We start from the raw sequence: 19,006 nt of genomic DNA, 5'->3' as shown, positions 1-19,006 counted from the left end.
GGAAAGACAGTAGCCAGGCATAGCCGGGAACCTCTGTGCAGCCCCTTTATTCTGTGTACAGGGTGGAGTAAGGTGACTGCTGATGCCACATAGCAGGTACTAGAGAAAGAAACAGGAGGATACCGCTACAAACAAGGCACTCTGCTCATAGGAGGAAAGTTACCACTGGAAAAGCCATAGTAGACAGGAAATTCAAAGTCCAACGTCATACCTCTGCTTACAGAAGGGAGAGAGAAGACTGCTAATACAGCCATAAGTTACTGTCTGAATGACAAGCGGTACCTCTGTATCCCGCAATTACTCCACCTGCAGCATGGATACCCTACCTGTCAAAGGGACTGCCAGGACTGCCGTTGCGGCAATTAATGGCAGATGGCAGGCAGGATGGTACCGCTGTAACATGACTGCTTCATCCAAGGAGAAGAGAAACTACTCTTAGGATGGAAGCTGATGCAGCAATAGGCATGCCAGACGACAGTCAGGATGGTGCCACTGTGGCATGATTACATCACCAATGAAAGGAAGCAAAATTAGTGCAGATCTAATACTCTGTCTAACAGTATGTTTGGCAGGATGGTATCACTGCGGCACAATTATGTCACCTGTGTAGAGGCGTCACATGACTGCTGATTTAGCAATAGCCTGCACCATGTGACAGGAAGGATGGTATCGCTGTGGCATGACTGTCACCTGTGGAAGGGAGTAACACGACTGCTGATATAGCGTTATATCATCTCAAGTGACCGCTGATGAAGCAATAGCCAAGTGACATGTGACTGACAGGATAGTATCGCTGAGGCACAACCACTTTACCTGTGGAAGGCCTTGATGGGATTGACTGCTGATGTAGCGATAGATCGTTTCAAATTACCGCTGATGTAGCAACAGTCAGTGCCATATGATAGGCAGGATGGCATCGCTGAGACATGGCCACATCACCTGTGGAAGGGGGTAATACGACTGCTGATGTAGCAATGGTCATTGCCATGTGACTGCTGAGATAGCGATAGTCAGTGCCATGTGACTAGCTGATGTAGTGATGGCCATTGCCATGTGACTGCAGAGGTAGCGATGGTCAGTGCCATGTTACTGCAGAGGTGGCGATAGTTAGTGCCATGGGACTGCTGACGTAACGATAGCCCGAGCCATGTGACTGCAGAAGTGTCGATAGTCACTGCCATGTGACTGCTGATGTAACAATGGCCAGTGCCACGTGACTGCTGAGGTGGCGATAGTCAGTGCCATGTGACAAGCTGATGTAGCGATGGTCAGTAACATGACAGGCAGGTATGGCTGCCTCATCTGTGGACGGGAGTAATATTTACTATAGGAGAGCTGCCTGTGGATAAACAAGTCCTAAGATAGAAAGAGAGGAAATACTGAAAACGCAGACTGAATGGACCAAGTAGTCTTCTGCTGCCGACAATCTTGTATATTTCTAAGTATCAGAGATCCTATAAAAAGGCGGAAAAGGAACTGCCCCCCCACCTCCAATGTTGCCCTGCACAATGTGGACACTCTGCTGACGCCCAGAGGGGGGGGGGGGGGTGCTGTCGGCACACGGCCGCATGTGACTTTATGTGGAGAAGAGGAGGAGGACTGCAGCTACAATGTACTGCTGTATGCCCTTAGGGGGAATGAAGAGAGGGGTGAACCCGGGAGGGTGGATGGAAGGAGGGAGATCATGCAGAGGATGAGGGGAGGAGGGGGTGACATGGAAGGCGCGGGGGCAGGCCTTAGGGGGGATAAGAGCAGGTCCCAGGGAAGGGAAGGGGGAAATACTCACCTAGTCCCATATTACTCACCCTCTTGCTCCTCTTCTCTTCAGCTCCCCGGTGAGACCAGCAGGGTCACCCCTTCAGCGTTCCGCTCACCTGGAGGGGTTTGCTGGTACAGGGGGGAGCTCTTCCAGCAGTCCGGTTGACCCTTGGGCTGGTGGGACAGAGGAGCCCGCTCCAGGCTCATGTTTTCCGCTTTTCTTCTTGGAGCTAGGGGGGCTGGCAGCACTGCCGCTCGCCCTGCTCGTTGGGGAAACAGGGAGACATGATAGTCTGTTACCCACCTAAAAGGGAGGAAATGTAAAATAATCAAAATAATAAAAGGCAGAAACCTGCAGTAACTGCAGGAGTGTCTGCCTCCTACAGACACTAAGCTAAAATTGATTAGCTCAGTGCCTGCAGGTGGGGTATAGCCTGGTGGGAGGAGCCAACACTTTTTCCTTTGCTTAGTGTCGCCTCCTAGTGGCACCAGCCTATTCCCACTGTGTCTGTGTCCCCCAATGATACGAGCGAGAAAAATTAATTTTAATAAAAAGTGAACAAAAAAGTTTGTCGAAAAACTACAGATCATGGCACAAAGAATGACTTCTCACACATCCCCATAGTAGAAAAAAATAAAAGCTTTATAAGGGTCAGAATAAAATAAGTTTAAACACAATTAAATCTTTTTTTAAATGTTATAAAAAAAATTTTCCTTAAAGTAGCAAAATAAAACTTCAAACGGGATCAGGGGGGTGGGGAGCGAGCGATGGAATCCGCGACAAGTTATCTGCATGATTTCCGTAGTGTGGACATACCCATTAGGGGTAAAATTTTGTGTATTCTCTCCCCCCCCCTTTTTATTTTCTAACCTGGAGTTGCAAGAACAATGAAAACTTTCTTTTGCAGATGGTGGTTTTTAAATATATTGAAGATAAGGATGTGTTTCAAAAATTCTATGCAAAAATGCTTGCAAAACGTCTTGTTCATCAGAACAGTGCAAGCGATGATGCAGAAGCAAGCATGATATCCAAGCTTAAGGTAAGAAACTAAGGTTGGTTTCAGTCTAGTAGATCAATGGACACTATTAAAGGGGTATATGTGAGATGTATTTCTACGTTTAAAAATTGCTCAGCATGGCAGGAAAAGATAAACCTGTACTTATGTAAGACAATACTTGTACACCTGTCAATGGCTTATGGCTTTACATGTATGCTGCAGTTATGTGCTGAAATATGGCACCGGTCTTTAATTGGCAAGTGTGCTAAATGAATGTATTTGCAAAAACACTTAGTGTCACAAGCCCAACAACTTTAACTATTTTAGTGGCGGTGGAAAATTCCTTTTGAGAGTTAAGGGGGTATTCCAAGAAAATCAACTTTTCCCCTACTCGCAGGATAGGGGAAAAGTAGGAGATCGCAGGTTGGTCTGACCTTTGTACCCCCTGCCGATCTCTATATCAGGCCCCCGGCTTCTGTATTATGAATACAGCTGCAGGTACAACACATGACCTATTCATTCCTATGGAGTGACAGAAAGAGCCAAGTAAGCCGAAAAAATAACTGTACTTGTCTCTTTCCGTCACTCTATAGGAATCAATAGAGCTGCAGGTACGGCACATTTGCTGTATTCATAATACAGAAGCTGGGGGCTTGATAGGGAGATTGGCGGGGGGTACAGAGGGCAGACCTCCTCGCAGTCTCCTACTTTCTCCCTATTCTGTGGGTAGGGTAGAAGTTTATTTTCTTTGAATATCTCAAATATTTCACCCTAGGCACAGAATTACAGAATAAATCTGTTTGCATATTTCACTATTTCACTTCATATTGTAGCCTGGTTTTCACTGCCTTTTCATTTCTCCCTCTACAGCAAGCATGTGGTTTTGAATATACCTCAAAACTGCAGAGAATGTTTCAAGATATTGGCGTTAGCAAAGACTTGAATGAACAATTTAAAAAGCACCTGACTAATTCTGAACCGCTGGACTGTAAGTGCACCCGGCATACTGATGTATGCTGCTATTCGCTTCCCTGGTTACAGGAGCTGTCACTGTATATAATACCTGCTAGCTGTTCTTCTGTAAAGGAGTTTTGAACTAATGTGACCTGTAGAAAGTTGTCCCACTGCCATTTGTAAGACTGGGTTCACTTGTTTCAGTCAGATTTTTCTTTGATTGTTTTCTTTATTTTACTGTATGCAAAAACATGGTGAATCTCTTTTTTATCCAGCAAAATACATGGGGTAAATTCCCTTTCCAGTTGGCAGAAGTGCCTGTGTTACATCACTATTTTACGTTATCCCAGGTGATGAGGCTTAACCCATCACCAATGTGCACTTCCTAAAGTATAACTATTATGCATTGTGTACACAGCCTTCACTGGTTTCCATCTAAGATAAAAGTCTTACAGATGTCTCTGGCCGCATTCACACGTTCTGTGTTCTGCACAGAACACAGACGTGGAATGCCTGTAACGGATCCACCCCCACCCCCCTCCCAGCCTGGGCAGCATCAGTGATAAGTTGCTGGGACTGGGGGAACTGTATGCATATGCTCTGCGCTGTAATGACAGCACCGCACGGCTGCTACGTTACTGCATGGCGTGTATGAATACAGTTCCCCTGCTCTCAGCATGTTATCACTGATGTTGCCTGGGTGGAGAGGGGGGGTGGATCCGTTACAGGCATTTCACATCAGTGTTTCTTTGCAGAACACAGAACGTGTGAATGCGGCTTTTGATGGATGCTGTTCAGTGGCACCCGTCACCCATAGGATTCCAATTATAAATGAGTATATACTATGTGTTTGGTCCCTTTGTAGGATACAACCAGCTCATAAGAAATCTTTTATGCTCTCCTACACCAGAAGGATGCTGTTTTATCCTCTTATGAACGGGGCCTATGGGCACATTTCATATATAAACTGTGAATTTTTTGGGTGTATGTTAAACGTAACCCACAAACACTGAGAAAGTTCTTTTTTAAAACTAGTAGTTATTTTCTGCCTGTGTCCCAGTACTCTATATATAATATTATTTTGTCATCCAGTGCATGACACCTCTAAATAGAAGTATTGATCCAGGTATAAGACGATTGTTGGTTTCTCTTTGCAGTGGATTTCAGCATACAAGTTCTCAGCTCTGGATCGTGGCCTTTTCAGCAATTCTGCACATTTGCATTACCATCCGAGGTATAGTACTTCTCTAAGCAATCTGCTTTATGTTATGTGGTTGGTAACTGGGCCTGTTCAGGCCATTCTGTTTATTTTAACATGAAGGAATATGTGAACTTGTTGCCAGTGATAAAGTACAGTCATTTCAGGACAAAATTGGCACAAAATATTTATATTGCTGCATAATTTACAAGGTTCTTTGTTTCAGAGTAAGCTAAAAGCTGTCTTGAATATTTTATGGCTTAAGTCTGCCTTCACTTTGTCAGCTCTTTCAAATGTTGGCTATTTTTAAAACTATATTCAGTATGAAGATTTCTTTGGTAATACCCTTTACTTTGTTTTTGTACAGTGGTAACATAAACTAGTTTTATTTATTTATTTTTTTTGTTTTGTTTTTATTTTTTTCCTGTTATGAAAAGCAATTTTTTTTTATCTTTCAGCTGGAAAGAAGTTATCAGAGGTTTACAGCTTTTTATGCCAGTCGGCACAGTGGGAGAAAACTGACTTGGTTATATCAGTTGTCCAAGGGAGAATTGGTTACCAACTGTTTTAAAAATAGATATACCTTACAGGTAGGTGTATACACATCACAAAATGCCCTGAATGCCGCACAAGCAGTTTACAGTACAGTGCATAAAAAAAACTCCTCTAAAAATGTGAAAAAAAAAAAACCGTACAGAAAAGCTAGCTTGGAGGAGAGATTTACCCTGCAGAATGCACCCCTTAAATGTATGGGATGAAATCTGCTGTGACTATACAACCTGCAGCAAAATCTACATGTAACACATCTTGCAATGTTTCTGCCTTAGTTATTCTATGTTTGTTCTTTACTGTTTGTGGAAGTTTTCTATTGCCTTTGTTTTGATTTTAGGCCTCCACGTTCCAGATGGCCATCCTCCTTCAGTATAATACAGAAGATGCCTACACAGTACAGCAACTGACAGACAGCACACAGATAAAAATGGTAGACTTGACTTTCACTGTATAATGTTTAGTGTATGGGAGTTTATTTAAAGTCGTCACCCCTTTATCCCAGTCAGAGAAGCCCTTATGTACAGTCCTAGTGCTTAGGAAGCCACTTGCCACTTGCACGTGCCACTTGCTGCTTTTTATTTATGCACTTATTGACAGAAAAATGCACCCAGATATGAATATGATTGGTGCAAAACTCAGAATGCAGTTATGTAAATAATTACATATATATTTGGTATGACTGTCTTTTTGGCTGCTAAACATGCCTCTGACACGCTCAGACATTTTGCCCAAGTGATAGACCTTGAGAGGAGGCACACCACTGTTCCTGAAAGAAGCAGGACAGTCCTTTCAGTGTATTGCCCAACAATCTAGGCTGCATATATGTTGCAAGATGCCATATGGAAGTTGTATGCCTCCATCTTGGACCATATCTTGTATCCAGGCTAGAGGCCGCCAAATAGGCTGCTAGAGCCTCCGTTCAATTGTACAGTCTTTCCCAATTAAAAAAAAAAATATCCTTTCGGAATATGCTTCCCGTTCTAGGCATTGGTTTATAGAAATGATGCTCTGGAGCTGGGAAAGGTACACTAAACTAATAAGGGTCTGAAGGCATCTCGGTTATAAGGAAACATTTTAAAAAATTACATTAGTCTTGGGAAGAGGTGTTAAACAGTTTTAAGGCCCAATTTCTTGGTAAAATAGACACATCTGTATTCCTCAGGTTGCTACACTTTAAGAGGATGTACCATCAGGTGCATCCTCTTTAATCTGACCCAGGGATAGAACGGCGCCGTCACGGGGAAGCCAGTGTCGCGGTCCGTTTTTTGAACAGCAACCCGGTTCCTGTGTACGGCGACGTTCTATCAACCGGTCCCAGGCCGGAGCTGAAGCACAGGAGGCGGGCTGGCCCCGCTCCTAGTGGGGGGGAATTCCCTCTCCTCTATGATGCGGCTTTATTAGAATCAATGGAGCCGCGTCATACAGGGGCGGGGGATTCCTCCCACTGGGCGTGGGCCAGCCCGCCTCCTGTGCTTCAGCTCCGGCCTGGGACCCGTTGATAGAACGGCGCCGTACATGGGAACCAGGCCCCGGTTCAAAAAACGCACCGCGGCACCTGCTTCCTTGTGACAGCGCCGTTCTATCCCTGGGTCAGATTAAAGAGGATGTACCTGATGTCCAGTTGAAGATATTTAATAAGAAGTGAGTCTCAAAACCTTGTGTGTATTTTCTCTGTATACCTTAAATGGTTGCTTACAGTAAGCTTAACTGACAGGTCAACGCATAAATATATGACTGATTATCCCTTTTACAGGACATTTTGGTGCAAGTCCTACAGATATTATTGAAGTCCAAGTTATTGGTGAGTCATTAATTTTCTTTAACAGTATACATATATATTAAACATTAAAAGGTGTAATTGTCGATTCCAGGCTCTCGTTAGATAGGTTTCTGATGATTTGTGGCCTATACTGAGGCTGTCAATAGCTGATCAGCAGGGTGACAGCTGTTCTCTTCACTGTGTAGTGGCCATGACTTGTTATTGCAGCTCAGCTGGAACTGACTTGCAGTGAAAAGAGGCAACTGCTGTCACTCCATTCCCCACCTAAATGCTGCCTTGGCAGCCCCACTGTACAATCAGTCGGAATGTTTGGTGTTTGCACCCCGCCAATTAGGGCTTGATGGCGTATTCTGAAGATGGAAAGTAAGTCATTTAAACCTGAAAACCCCCATTTAACAATTTCTTGGTCATTCAGATATGTAGAACAGCCCCTCCCCTTTTTTTTTTTTTTAACTCCTTGATTAGTAACTTTTCCCATGTCTGATGATCTACAAGTGACAGTAACTTTCATTTATGTGTTTGTAAATATGTCTTCATTTTGCTGGTTCTGTGTCACAACCATTAAGAAAAATAGAACATTTGATCCCTCAGAAACAACTTTTTCATGGTTTTCATCAAGCATGAGTAAAATATTCAATGCGTTAAATCTGAAAAACATAGGAAGATGGGGAAGAACGGTAAAGATGTAGTCCTAAAACGCTAGATTTTACATTTGCTAACTATATAATCAACAGGTGCAACTTTCCACCCTCCATGTTTGTTATTTAAAGACCTATGCAGAATGCAAATATCAGAGATAGTATATGTAGTACAGTTTCATGTTCACTGTATTTTTGCATTTTTAAGAAAATGACACATTTTTCTATAAAACTGTAGGTGTTAGAAGATGAAAATGCAAATGTGGATGAAGTGGAGTTGAGGCCGGACATATTAATAAAGCTGTACCTGGGCTATAAAAAGTATGTTCCTATAGGTTACCACTATCACATTGTGAGAGGCTCCTAAATTCCTGGTAGGATTATGTTGCTGTTCACCACAATCTGTGTTTCTGATGCCGTTATATTACATTTTTTCTGACTTTCTGACATTCTGTTCTACCCTAGTAATGTGTAGAACATTACAAAAGATTCTGCTGTAGAATAGAGTGGGCATTCTATTTGCTTTCCATCAAATGTTTAATTCATTTTTCTGTGTGTGCGGTTTTTTGCAGTAAAAAGCTACGAGTAAACATTAATGTCCCAATGAAGACCGAGCAGAAACAGGAGCAGGAAACAACCCACAAAAACATTGAAGAAGATCGCAAACTTCTCATCCAGGTAATGTCCTGTTCTCTCTAGGGACTGATAAAGTCCAATAAAGGTCTTGACCTGGTTTAGTATCATTGTACTTTGTAATGAAATCCTTCAGTTTGCCATTAAATGTGCGTACAATGTCAAGGGGAACAAAATAACTCATTACTCCTCATGCTGCAAATGGACCCGACACTGATCGGCAGTCCGTCTTGTAGGATTACTTACTTAAATGGCAGACCTCTGATGGTGCTATTTAGAAAGAGATTAGAAAATTGTACAATTATTTTTTCATCTGCCTTGAATATTTTTTGTTTTGACGTAGGCTGCCATTGTAAGAATCATGAAGATGAGAAAAGTCCTAAAACACCAGCAGCTTCTCGGAGAAGTTTTGACCCAGCTGTCTTCAAGGTTCAAACCACGTGTTCCAGTTATCAAAGTGAGTTGGGGTGAATTACTATTTTTTGCACAGGGTTGTGGAATTGTAAAACCAAGGCTAGGATTTTTTTTCTTTCTATCCTTCACACCTACCGGATCCACAGCGGATCTCACTTCTGTGGATTCGAAGCGAGAACCGCTGCGGATCCGGTATCATTCACCCCTATGATAGCACATATTCGCAGCGGGATTAACATCCTGCTGTGAATATGTGCTTTAACCCCCCGCTGTCCGCAGCTCCTCGGCCGCATCCCCCATCTCTGGCCGCATCCCCCCCATCCCCCGCCGCATCCCCTATCCCCGGCCGCATCCTGCAGCCCGCCGCCGAGAGCATAAAGTACCTGCTCGGCGACGCCGCTGCAGTGAGGCTCCCGTCTCCGGTCCAGCTCCTTAGCAGGGGCTGCGGACAGCGGTGGGTTAAAGCACATATTCACAGCAGGATGTTAATCCTGCTGCGAATATGTGCTATCATAGGGGTGAATGGTACCGGATCCGCAGCGGTTCTCTCTTCGAATCCGCAGAAGTGAGATCCGCTGTGGATCCGGTAAGTGTGAAGGCACCCTTAAGGAAATAACTCCTGTGCTCTGTCATCATTTTTCAGCCATCTGGCGAAAAAGTTTCAGAAATTTATAGTGTTATGTCATAACTGTATTCTGGGCATGTGTAACGCAGATTCCAATATATATAAATACAATATATAGATGTGCCTCAGCTTACTCCTTAACAGCCACCCTCTGGGCCTTTATCTGTTAAAAGAGCTTTAGAATATATGCTGCACATAAATCCACACCAAGGCTACCTGATGCAGAATCCTAAAATGCACTACAGATTTCTATTAAAATAAATCTGATGTGGAATCCACAATCCACACTTTCATGTGGCATTTACATTAATAAATTACATTTGAATACGGTCTAATAGCATTTAAGCAGCACCTGAAAAATGGCAGTAGCATCACAAATGTCTAGGGTAAGAAGGAGCTAAGTTATTCACCAAATATAATTAAAACTTAAAGGGGTATTCCGACCAAGGGGTGTTTTTTACAATATAGCCAGGCATGGGCTGTTTTAACATAATAAAGTAAACTTACCTCCCTGGCTCTAGTGTCGTGGCAATCCCTTTACTGTTTGCCCATTTCCAGGTACGTTTCACCACATTTTACACCCACCCAGCCAATCAGTGGCTGCAGCAGAGTCATGCTTCAGTCACTCATTGGCTGGGTGGGCCTGCAACGCCTTGGCCCCAGCACCTGTAGTGGGGATGGAGTAGCAGGATTGCAGTGGTGATTGCCAGGGAGGTAGTTGTACTTAATTATGCCCGGCCATATTGTAAAAAAAAAAAAAAAACACGCCCCTTACCCAGAATACCCTTTAACCTCATAAGGACGGGGCCAATTTCCGTTTTTGCGTTTTAGTTTTTTCCTCCCTGTGTTTAAAAGGCCATAGCACTTGCATTTTTCCACCTAGAAACCCACATGAGCCCTTATTTTTTGCGCCACTAATTGTACTTTGCAATGACAGGCTGAATTTTTTCATAAAGTACACTCCTTAAGGGTTTCAGCCCTGACAGTTCTGCAGGTAGGACTGATCCCTGAGTTTGTCCCAACTGTGCTCTGGTACTTAAAGGACAAGTGGCATGAAAAACTTTTTCCCAGTAATTGAAGCACATTACAAAGTTATATAACTCTGTAATATGCTTCAATCACCTATCTGCCTCCCTTCCCTGTCTTTTCCCCCCTCCACCCCCCACCAGGAAGTGTCCTATCTCATACAGACCTAATTACTGTCGTCACCGTCACCAAGCTCTTCTCTCAGCTCCTTCTCCTGTTACACCAGCCTCCCCCTCCCCTGCCTTGTCAGTTGACTCAGCTTGCTCAGCTCCCATTGGCTGAACAACTGCAAGCCATCACTTGTAGACCAGCCCTCCTGCTGATGACTCATCCTCACAAGAAGGAGCTGCCTGGTGACGGTGACGACAGTAAATAGGTCTGTGTGAGTTAGGACACTTCCTGGTGGGGGGTGGAGGGGGGAAAAGACAGGGAAGGGAAGCAGATAGCTGATTGAAGCATATTACACAGTTATATAACTTTGTAATGTTCAATTACTGGGAAAAAGTTTTTCATGGCACTTGTCCTTTAAATATGTATTCTAATCAATACTGAGTGACATAATTGTTGCTGAATAATGTCATCCTTATTTGTCCCAATTTGCTATGCGTTTAACACAGGGGTGTTAAACTCAAATACACAGTGGGCCAAAATTTAAAAATTTGACAAAGTCGCTGGCCAACCTTGATGATAATTGAAGCGCGAATCAGCGGTCCTAGCACTGTCAGTGGTGTGTGTCTCCCAGCACTGTGCACTATGATAAATGACATGATAAATTGCTATGATATGAATAAACACCAACCCATGTAATAGCCAACCCCCCCAATTTTGACCTATGTTGTAGCCAACCCAACCAAAATTACCCCACATATTAGCCAGCCCTCCCAATAGTGTCTTAATAGTAGCCAGCCCTCCAAGTGTCCCATATAGTAGCCAGCCCTCCCCAGTTGCCTCATATAGTAGCCAGTCCATATTCTCTTATAAAGTAGTCAGCCCTCCCCATAGTCTTATATAGTAGCCAGCCCACCCTGTAGTCTCATATAGTAGCCAGCCCTCCCCAATAGTGTCTTATATAGTAGCCAGCCCTCCCCAATAGTGTCTTATATAGTAGCCAGCCTTCCCAATAGTGCCAAAATAGTGGCCAGCCCTCCCCAATAGTATCATATAGTAGCCAGCTCTCCCCTGTAGTCTCATATAGTAGCCAGCCCTCCCCCCCCATAGTCTCTTATAGTAGGCAGTCCTCCACAATAGTCTTATATAGTAGCCAGCCCTCCCCAATAGTTTCTTATATAGAAGACAGCCCATCCTGTAGTCTCATACAGTAGCCAGCCTTCCCAGTAGTGCCCAAATAGTAGCCAGCCCAAGTGTTTCATATAGTAGCCAGCCCTCCCCAATAGTCTTTTATATAGTAGCCAGCCCTTCCCTGTACTCTCATATAGTAGCCAGCCCTCCCCCATAGTCTCTTATATAGTAGCCAGCCGTGCCACATAGTCTCGTATAGTAGCCAGCCGTGCCACATAGTCTCTTATATAGTAGCCATGGTGGGCCAGATGTAGTTCAAACTCTGAATTGCCTGGCGGGCCAAAAATATTGGCACCACGGGCCAGAGTTTGACATGACTGGTTTAACATGATCCAACATGTCTACAGCATTGACACTGCCACCTTGTGGAAATACGGCTACACTGTCTTTCTTGCAGTTTTCTATTTTGCAACTCTACAGTTTAATGTATTATCTATAACTTTGCATCTCACTGTTTTTTTTATATTTTTTTTTCCTTTTAGAAATGTATTGACATCCTAATAGAGAAAGAGTATCTAGAGCGTGTGGATGGAGAAAAGGACACATACAGTTATCTGGCTTGAATGAAAAGAAAATTTTATACGTATATTTAGAAATTGCCTGATTGGTTAAATGTCATTGTGTGACACTGCAGATAGTTGTGTGATGGAAAGAATGGTGACACAGGAACTTCATAGGAGCTGAATTGTTGCCATATGGGCCAACACTTTTTAATCACACAGGAAAAACAAAAAGGATGCCCAAATGCCAGCCTCGGGACTGACCGTTTCAAGCATGTAAATATGAATATATGGACACCAGTGCGCTTTAATTTAAGAACTGAGGGTAGCCTGTACCCAAACAGATGTTTGCATGCTACCACCTCCTTCCTTTTAAATCAGTACATTTTGGCTGTACGGGCAACAGATGTCAATGGAGCTAGTCCCTAGTTATATTGGCAGCACAATGAGTATGAATGGACCTAATGTAATCTGCTATGAAATACCATTTGTATAGTGTGTTTAATTTTTTTTATGTGTGTATGAATAAAACAGATGAAATACAGAAAACCTTTGTATGTGTTTTTTCCCCCACTACAAATTTATAGATGCATTTTGTTAATATTATATTATCTTTTTGTACCCTTCGATTGGAATTTGTTTATGTCATAATTTTAATGCTCAATGACAAAAACCTCACCATTTGTGGAATGCTGTTTTATTATTTCTGATGGTGCCAATGTGCAAGATGGCTGGCTGGCCAATTATCTGTGTATGGGTGGGACTGCTCTTAACTCTTTACCGACAGATTGTTAGGAGCCAGGCTCAGGCGGGTTGGATTTCAACATAACTGTTCCTAACTTGCTGCTAGACATTTTCCCCTCCCTAATAAAAATGTGCGGAGTCAAGAAATATGAAAACACTTCATACTTCAGTCGGAATCCACAGTTAGATGGAAAATTGGTTATCCGTAAAGACGGTATAGGGCTTTCCCAAAACTCCACTGACAGACAATGTTGTTAGAGATAGGGGATCATGCAGTGATTTTTACATCTTTTCATTTTCCATTTTCTGTGTTCAGAGAAATAAGCCATTACCAGAGCAGTCTGCGACTTCCCCATAGAGGACACAGGAATGCTCAGCTGTGCTGAATGTTCATGTGTATATGGAGTTGGAAGACTTAACTGTCAGCCTAAGGTGCTATTGAAAGTGTATTCTAGTGATTGGTGGGGGTCTTAGAAGTTTGTATCAGTTGTGGTCCAGCTGCTGACATGTCAGATATGTGTAGAAACTATAGATACATATATTTGGTATAATTTAGTATTAAAGTGTATTTAAAGAAAATTCTCAATGCATTTGCATAATAAAACTGAGCAAGATCCAATAGACACCCCAACTGAAGCCACCCTTTGGTTGGCCCAAAGCTTTTTGAGATAAGTGGGTAGCTTTAGGCTTTCCAGTATGGGTTGTTTGTGTGGCATTGGGCTTTCTAATTCTTATGCATACATCTGCATAGATTTTTGTTGTTTTTGCTTTGTAAAGGGGAAAATTGACAAAAACAAGAATAAAGTACAATGGACATTTTAGAGCACACAGCATTTCTACTGAACCACACTAGAATTCTTTCAGTTCTACAGAATGCCACAAGTTCTGATAAGATTTGCTTTGTTTTACCTGAGCTTGCTTGTCAAGGCCTTGGTGTCAGCAGCCTCCTTATCTCCTGCAACATAGGTTTAGAGGATTCTCGTTTCGGATGGCAAACTTGCTGACTGTTCGGGTATGCCTATGAGTGTATCGATGAACTCAAGGACTGCCTAGGGCTGCATCCAACTTGTTCAGCCACCGGTAGTCAAATGCAAAGCGTTGCCAAACCTGAACATTTTGAAAGAACTTGCAGAACCCAAACACTCTGCCTTTGATTTCCTAAGACTGCAGACATTAAATGCCGCTCTAGGGAGTCCTGGAAAACTGCTCCATCCATACTTTCTTGGCAACATCCAACTGCTGCAGCTGCAAGGAATAAAATGCAGAGTGTTGCCGAACCCAAACACACTATTACGTTGCTTGATGGTGTCCTGTTCCTTAAAGGGTAACAAACAGCAGGTTGGTATGTATGATCCTGCTGTTATGTACCTTGGGGTGTTGCATTGCTGATTGCAATAGATCAGCGAGTAAAGGATATCATCATAGTTAGTTTACAGCTTATACATTCCTAATATGTAAATGAAGTCATTTAGGTGCGCTGGGAGTGCTCCCTGACTGGGCTGGCCACCAGCTTCTGCACCGCCTACTTATGCATATGCATAATAAAGTGACATCTTCCCCTGCCCCAAGATCAAGTGCTTGTGAAGTAATAAACATCAGAACAGCCCCAGGTACATACGGTAACAGCAGGTTGGTATGTAGGGACCTCCTGTTAGTTTACCTTTTAAGCCTCACTCTGCTAGCTGACATGTGTCCTCTGCTTACTAAGGTAAGTAAGGTTGTTATGCTGCTCTTCTCACATTGGCCGCTATTATACGAACATGTGGGTTGTTATGCTGCTCTCTTCATGCCTGTCTTGGTTGTATATGTATGCACACCATACATATTCTTATGGGATGTAATGCTAATATTTATTAACATGCTGGCCTCTGTTACATGTACCTATGGGTGGTTCTGCTATTATTTCCACACTAACTTTTTTTTTTTTTTTATCTGTGCATACTTGCTGCATTTTTATACATACAACATGTTTAGCTACTTATTGGTGTATGTTGCTGTGGAAAGTTATACTACTATTGGCATACTTTCCTGTGGGCTGTGGTTGTTATGCTGCTGTGCCCATACTGATCACTTTTTGGGCAATGCTTTGGGTAATTTTTGCTGGCTGCTGTAATCCCTTACTGTGATGGTTATTTCACTTTTTCTATCTCTGTTTAATCACTGTGCCTGCTAATCTAAGATACTTGCATAATCTCTTTTTCTTAGATGTTTACACCACATGGGAGTAACAGCATAAAGAATGGTAAATCTATTTATACTCTTCATGAAATAATAGCCAAAAATCTGTATTATAGTAAATGTGCAAAAAACACAGACCATTAAAACCACTTAAAATCATGATATATGCCAAGGGGCCATGATGTAAAACAAGAGGCCCCAGGACCCACCGGCCCTAATGTAAACTGGACCCAATGCAAACAACAAGTGTTGTGATGTGTGTGTGTGTATATTACACACGCATTACACACGCAGTATGGCCTACAACTATAAAAATGACACAACAAGCAGGGGCAGAGAGCAATATATGAATATCACCAGTGACACTGGGTCCACCTAGTCCCGTGCGTTCCATGCCTCGTAGTAGACTTCCTGAGGGACAGAAAGTGTGGAAATTAGTGGACCCCCACCTGGACCCTGTGTCACTGGCGATATTTATATATTGCTCTCTGCCTCTAATTTGTTTTTGCACCATGTAATTTATATAGTTGTTTGCACTCTCTTTGGGATAGTGCAATACTAGTTCCACATTTTTAATTTGGTCCAGTTTAAATTTAATGTCTGTGGGTCCTGGGGCCCTGTGTTATATTTATGACCCCTAGGCATATATAATGATTTTAAGTGGGTTTTAATTCTTTAATTTCTTTTGGTGTTTTTTTGCATGTTTGTCATCTCAATAAAGATTTGTGGCTATTATATTTATTTGGCGGTGTGCTGGTGCCTCTATATGACCTGTCTTTTAATGGTGTGGTAATTTTAGTGTCATGTCATTTTACTCAGCACCCTCTTTATTAAAGGGGTTGTCTAGCAAAAATCTTTCTTTCAAATCAACTGATATCACAAAGTTATACAGATTTATAATTTACTTCTATTGAAAAATCTCAAGTCTTCCCATACTTATTAGCTGTTGTATGTCATGCAGAACACTCGGTTTTCTATGAATGCCCATAGAAAACCTTTCCTGCTCTGGACAGTTCCTGTTTCGGCCAAAGATGTCAGCAGAGAGCACTATGTCATCCCATGTCCATATGGAACGTGTGAATTAAGCCTAATACTAGAAGGTCTCATATACATATCCTCCTTTCTGGATTCTCATCTGAAGAATTTCCATCTGTGGCTCGGTCACTGGTCTCATTATTTAGAAAATGGAGTTTCCACAGCCTTTTCCTTCATGACAGTACCATGATTGGAGGATGCTCTATTCGTTTCTTTAGGGACTGGACACAGACAAGTTTTAAAAGGCTCCTACCAGGCCACCCCCAGTGTTTCCTGTCAGGAGGCAGTCATTTTGATTCCTGCAAGGGAAGATAATGTGTCACTGTTGTCTGGCTGCACTGGTCTCTGCACAGTGTGCCCTCCTTCCTCCCAGCTGTGTCACGTTCACTCCAGCACCTCCTGGTGCAGAGGTCTCCTGGGGCTCCCAAAATGTCGTGGGGGGATATTGGTGGTGTGTTCCTGCTGCCTGGAGGAGCTGCTGTAGAGCATGCTGCTGGCACAGTCTTCTGTGCATCTGAGCCCTTGATGACATCACCATGAAGTGTGCAGGACTTGACATAAGCTGCCTGGCAGGAGATTCAAAAGAGAGTCCAGTGTTTTCTGCCATGGAGCAAGTCCAAAAGTCTAAGGATCCTGAGTAAAATGTTCCTGGCGTGAGTAGGGCTTGGGCCCACAAAAGTCTTTCAGCGTGTATGGATTTGTGTTTGGGGGCAATGCAGTATCCTATCTTTTCTTTTGTAGGGAAAGAAAACTCCAAAAAAGAGCAAGTGTTCCTGAAAGTAAACAAGTCTCTGTGGAGAAAATATGTATTATGTGTAACGCTACGTTAGACAACTGTGTACATCATGCATTAAACGGGTTATCTTGTTAGGTAAAATTAATACTGTATTTTTCTGCATATAAGTACTATTTACCCAGGAAAATCTTCCCAGAGGTCAGGGGTCATCTTACAGGGCAGGTGCCGAAAAATCTAAGAACCAAACAGGAGAATCTGCAGTTGCTGCATGCGAGGTGTGTGTGTGTGTGTGTGTGGGGGGGGGGGGGGGGGGGCCCCCTCAAAAATGTCCACATCACTGCCATATGTGGCGACTGTATGAAGGCCAGAGCGAGCTGCTGGTGTCCAAGGTATAGGGGAAAAAAAAGAGATGGTAGAGTGGTGCTGTGCCCAGAAAAACACACCTTTCACCAGTCTGGCTGCCGTATCATACTGGTATGACTGTACCTCCTTCTCTGCCCCTCAGAGCTCACTGCTGTCTGATGTTTTTTATTTTGTGTGTGTTGGAAGAGGGGTAGCCTTATACAGTGAGAATATCCCAAACTCTATATTTAAGCTGGAAAAGTTGTGGGTGGTCTTATATGCGGGAAAATATGGTATGTTGAATCATTCCCCCTCCTGGAGACTAACAATTCATTCCATACATGTCTATACCTTATCGGTCTCCTAACCTCAGTTTTGAGCTGCTGCTTTCTGCTAGGGACTAGGCTTGATTTAACAGCAGAAAAAGCTAGGTTCGATAGCACTTGAACCTAGCCGAACCTTCGGCATTTGATTCCTGATGCCTTCCCAGTCCGTGCGGAAGGAGAAGATATCCCGGGGACCACCTGGAATTACAGCATTCAGCCTAGGTAAATGTGAGGTCAAGTTGCTGATTACCATGTTCTATAATTTCCTAACCTATTTTCCCGAACGGACACCATTCAGGAAAAATTCTGAAAGGTGTCAGTGTTCAATGCAACCCTATGGGTCAGGATATCCTGACAGGAATTCCTGATCCGGAAAATCTGTCCGTTTTTTTTCTTAAGTGTGAATAGTCTCCAGATAACCTTTTTAGGGGAAAGTTAAAATTCCTATTGGAAGACAATCGGTCTATTAAGAGAGAGTTTGGGGGGGCAGCGGCATTATCTGGAAAACAGCTTTTTGGAGTACAGAGAGGCTTTTTTGCCTAATAAAACCTATTAGAGTTTCTTAAAATCTCTTGTACTATTGATTTCGGTGATAACTTAACGCAGCACTATGTTCCTCACGGCAGTACAATAACAAAAGACAACATATATAACTTATTTGACTTTTTTTTTTTAAACCTTTTGATAAAACTAAATAATTAGAGATGAGCAAAGCAGATGCATTTGTGTACGAAGCAAAACTGATCTGTGCTCATATGGCTGTCGGCACTGTGCCGCCCAGAGACTTTCGGAAAAACATGGATACAGCCAAGGGGGTGGGGGTGCGATCCTGCCACTAGACCACCACAGATGGGGGTTTTTAACCATTTAAAGACTGCAGTCAGTTTTGACAGCAGAATTAATATGGTTAATTAGCCTGTGGTCCCCAGTCTGGGAGCTGCATGGTTCTTTGAACTCCCCTAACCATGCCAGGACATATGGGCTGTCAAGGGTTTTAATGCTAAAAATACATTCAAAAAAGAAGTACAAGAATGTAAACAAATTGGCATGGGAGCAAATCACTTTATAGATTTGTGAACCTGTTTGGACTATTTGAATGAAGCAATGCAACCTGCCATCTGCATGTGGCCAAAGTCCAGCTGCTAATGGGCTGCACAATTTTGCAAGATGCTGTAGTTTACCTCTTTATTTACTAACTCGAAATAAAGAAGAGTGAAGCCACACATCTGCCTGGTATTTTGCTCTTTTGTGTTAATATATATAATCAATT

At 42.9% G+C, this 19,006-nt stretch overlaps 1 protein-coding gene across 2 annotated transcripts in view; it reads left to right on the top strand.

Annotated features, from left to right (window-relative positions):
- Positions 1-12,915, top strand: part of CUL1 (cullin 1) — a 67,870-nt gene extending 54,955 nt beyond the window's left edge. For both annotated transcript variants that reach the window (XM_069958387.1, XM_069958386.1), the window contains exons 13-22: positions 2,667-2,798; positions 3,627-3,744; positions 4,868-4,944; positions 5,367-5,498; positions 5,798-5,890; positions 7,214-7,261; positions 8,117-8,199; positions 8,451-8,556; positions 8,855-8,968; positions 12,358-12,915. In XM_069958387.1, the coding sequence (XP_069814488.1) occupies positions 2,667-2,798; positions 3,627-3,744; positions 4,868-4,944; positions 5,367-5,498; positions 5,798-5,890; positions 7,214-7,261; positions 8,117-8,199; positions 8,451-8,556; positions 8,855-8,968; positions 12,358-12,438 (984 nt within the window). In that variant the 3' untranslated portion in view covers positions 12,439-12,915. The remainder of the gene's footprint in view (positions 1-2,666; positions 2,799-3,626; positions 3,745-4,867; positions 4,945-5,366; positions 5,499-5,797; positions 5,891-7,213; positions 7,262-8,116; positions 8,200-8,450; positions 8,557-8,854; positions 8,969-12,357) is intronic.
- Positions 12,916-19,006: the final 6,091 nt, after the last annotated feature.

Source organism: Dendropsophus ebraccatus, chromosome 2 (assembly GCF_027789765.1).
Source record: "Dendropsophus ebraccatus isolate aDenEbr1 chromosome 2, aDenEbr1.pat, whole genome shotgun sequence".
NCBI classification, from domain to species: Eukaryota; Metazoa; Chordata; class Amphibia; order Anura; family Hylidae; genus Dendropsophus; species Dendropsophus ebraccatus.
This window is presented reverse-complemented; position numbering and strand designations above follow the sequence as displayed.